At 41.8% G+C, this 3,648-nt stretch overlaps 1 protein-coding gene across 1 annotated transcript; it reads left to right on the top strand.

Annotated features, from left to right (window-relative positions):
• Positions 1 to 356: 356 nt before the first annotated feature.
• Positions 357 to 2,708, top strand: LOC129738268 (uncharacterized protein K02A2.6-like). Its single transcript, XM_055729451.1, has 2 exons — positions 357 to 2,475; positions 2,581 to 2,708. The coding sequence occupies exons 1-2, from the start codon at positions 357 to 359 to the stop codon at positions 2,706 to 2,708; spliced, it is 2,247 nt and encodes a 748-aa protein (XP_055585426.1).
• The last annotated feature ends 940 nt before the right edge of the window (positions 2,709 to 3,648 follow it).

The following is a 3,648-nucleotide window of genomic DNA, read 5'->3' as shown; positions in this document are numbered from 1 at the left end:
TTCAACAAATGTTGGATACTGATGTGATTGAACCAGTCAAAGGACCAGCTGAGTGGATATCACCTATGGTCGTTGTTCCAAAAGGAACGAATGACGTCCGCCTTTGCATTAATATGCGGTATCCTAACCAGGCAATAAAACGAGAGCATTACCCATTACCACTCATTGACACGTTGTTAAATAAATTTAGAGGTTCCAAAATATTTTCAAAATTGGACATCACGTCTGCTTATCACCATGTTGAGTTACACCCAGAATCGCGAGATGTAACTACTTTTATGACAAGTAGAGGCTTAATGAGGTTCAAGAGGCTTAATTTCGGAATTAATTGTGCGCCGGAAATATTTCAACGCATAATGAGCGAAATGTTGGCTGGTATAAAGGGCGTTGTGGTGTATATCGACGACATAGTCGTAAGCGGAAAAACTCTGGAGGAGCACGATCGACGGTTAAATCAGGTGCTGCATGTTCTCAAAGAGAACAATGCAATGCTGAACCACAGCAAATGCTTATTCGGTGTTGAGGAGCTCGAAATTTTAGGATTCAAAATAAACAGTACTGGCATTAGTCCCGCTGAAGATAAAATTAAACCCATTCAGAATTTCAGGGCGCCTGAAACTAAGGACGAAGCAAGAAGCTTTTTGGGCTTGATAAACTTTGTGGGCCAATTCATACCGCATCTTTCAACTAGAACTGAAGCCATAAGGAAATTTATTAGAGGAGATGTAGAAATATTTGGACTCGAGCAACGTCAAGCATTCAATGATTTGCGCAATGAGCTAACCAAAACTGTTCATCGATTGGGCTATTTCGACCCAAAGGATACCACTGAGTTATATGTAGATGCATCCCCAGTGGGTCTTGGAGCGGTACTAGTCCAGAAAAATGAACAGAAAGAGTCTCGCATAATAAGCTATGCATCCAAGGGTCTTACGAAAACGGAGAGGGTATACCCTCAAACTCAAAGGGAAGCCCTTTCGGTAGTTTGGGCTGTTGAAAAATTTTATGCTTATTTATTTGGAATGCACTTTACCATCTTTACGGACCATAAAACCCTTGAATACATCTATGGCGGAAAACATCGCGAAGGAAAACGTGCGTGTTCAAGGGCTGAAGCTTGGGCACTGAGGTTACAACCATACGATTTTTCTATTAAATACATACCAGGTGCAGATAATATTTCGGACTGTTTCTCAAGATTATGCCCTCAATCGGAAAACTCTTTCGATGAGAGTTCTGAACATTATGTTTGCGGAATAGGAGAAGGGCCATCTGCCATTACTCTTGAAGACATAAAAAAGGAAACTGAAAATGATCAATTAATGAAAATTGTCATGAAAGCTGTGGAGTCCGGTTCTTGGCCACCAGAGCTTTATCAATACGAAGCATTCAGTAAGGAATTAGGGATAGCTAATGGTATTTTGGTGAGAGAAAACAGAATAGTGCTGCCCACAAGTTTGCGACAGAAGGCTCTAGATATTGCTCATCGTGGTCATCCAGGTTCAGTAACAATGAAAAGGAATCTCAGAGAAAATGTTTGGTGGCCATGTATGGATAAAGATGTTGCTCACCGAATCCAAGAATGTGCCGGGTGTGCAGCTGTTAGTTCGCAGCATCCTCCAGAGCCGATGACGCGCAAAGAAATGCCAGATCGATCTTGGCAAGAATTGGCCATGGATTTTTTCTCAGCAAAAGAATGCGCGACCTTTTTGGTTGTTGTAGATTATTACAGTAGGTTTCTGACCGTCATTGAAATGAAGTCGACAAATGCATCCCATACTATTGAAGCGTTAGAAAATATCTTCAAAATTCACACTTATCCCGAAACAATACGTGCCGATAATGGACCTCCTTTCTCAAGTGAAGAATTTAAGTCATATTGTACCAGCAAAAATGTAAGATTAATTAACACCATTCCATACTGGCCTCAAATGAATGGTCTGGTCGAGCGACAAAACCAGGGTATTCTACGAGCACTAAAAATAGCCAAGGTTATGAAGCAGGATTGGCGAAAAGCTGTTCAGGAGTATGTATATGCGTATAACACTAGGCCTCATTCAGTGACCGGAAAGACTCCAGTGGAACTTTTGACGGGAAGACCAGCGAAAGATCTGTTACCTTCTTTGAGAACCGAACCATATTGGAGTCGCGATGAAGAGGTGCGAGATAATGATGCCATTAAAAAAATGCAAGGCAAAATCTATGCAGATGAACGTCGACACGCCAAGAAATCTAACATAAAAGTGGGTGATACGGTGATGATGAGGAATTATGACTTACGCAAATTGTGTCCTGGTTTCCAGTCGGCAAAGTACAGAGTTGTTCGTAGAAAAGGCGTCGACGTGCATGTGGCCAGCGAAGATGGTGTTATTTACAGGCGCCCGGTAAGTCATCTGAAGCTGTGGCCAACCTCACACAAGGGGATGTCATCTGATGCGGAACAAGAATCTCATAAATTGCCATCGAATTGTCACGGTAAGGTTGACCCTTTGCAATTTGATTAATAAAGCTTCGGAACTAAAAAAAGAGAAATATAAATCAAGTACATGAACTTTTAACTCCAATACTTATGCCTTTCAGATTCTGAGCAGCTTGAATCCAAACCAGGACCGAAGGCTACCAAAAGGAAGATTGTGACCGATCCGAAAGCAGCTTTACAAGAAAGACCAAAACGGACCTCAAAAAAACCTGCTCGACTGGTAGAATGAATTGCAGAAGGCTCTTCAGTTAACAATCTTCATCCGTCGTCACAGGTCCAAAGGAACGTTGGAACTCTTGGAGAATTTTCGCTATACTGATAGTTTTTTTTTTTTTATAATATCTTTATTTGAAACGGCTCATACCGTTAAGTTTTAAGGAGCCAAATCCGTTTTTAGTTTGTTTACAATGGTCTGCTTAGCTTAACACTTTTTCAGAAGAAAGAAGAATGAAAGGAATGCGAAATATGAAAATAAAAAGAATTATAGACGTAGATCGATAGCTTTTAGAAAAAGGTAGATTTCGAACATGTAGTCCAAGTCTTTCACAGCGAGCACGTCCCTCATTGGAACGTTGGGTGGTTTTCCTCGGGCCCGAAGGGAGTCTATTAAATTCGTTCTGGCGACAAGATGGACCTCACACGACCAAACAATATGCTCGATGTCATGGTAACCTTGGCCGCAACTACACAATTTGCTGCCAGCAATATCAAAACGATAGAGTACCGCGTTTAAGGAATAATGATTGGACATGAGACGGGAAAATACACGAATAAAATCCCGACTCAGATCCAACCTATTAAACCAGGGTTTAAGGCTTACCTTTGGGATAATCGAGTGGAGCCACCGACCCAACTCATCCTCGTCCCATCTGCGCTGCCAGTTGACAATAGAGTTTCTTCGCGCCAAGAAGTAGAATTCGTTGAAGACGATTTCACGCTGGTAAATGTTGCCTTCCATCGCACCCACCTTTGCAAGGGAATCTGCCCTCTCATTGCCTAATATCGAGCAATGTGAGGGGACCCAGACAAAGGTGATGGAAAAGCAACGTCTTGATAAAGTGGTCAGAATATCTCGAATCTTTCCGAGGAAATACGGTGAGTTCTTTCCTGGTCTTATCGAACGGATTGCTTCAACAGAGCTGAGACTATCCGTGACAATATAGTAGTGT

This window comes from Uranotaenia lowii, chromosome 1 (genome assembly GCF_029784155.1).
Source record: "Uranotaenia lowii strain MFRU-FL chromosome 1, ASM2978415v1, whole genome shotgun sequence".
Lineage (NCBI taxonomy): Eukaryota > Metazoa > Arthropoda > Insecta > Diptera > Culicidae > Uranotaenia > Uranotaenia lowii.
Note: the sequence above shows the minus strand (reverse complement) of the source record. Positions and strands in the feature narration are given on the sequence as shown.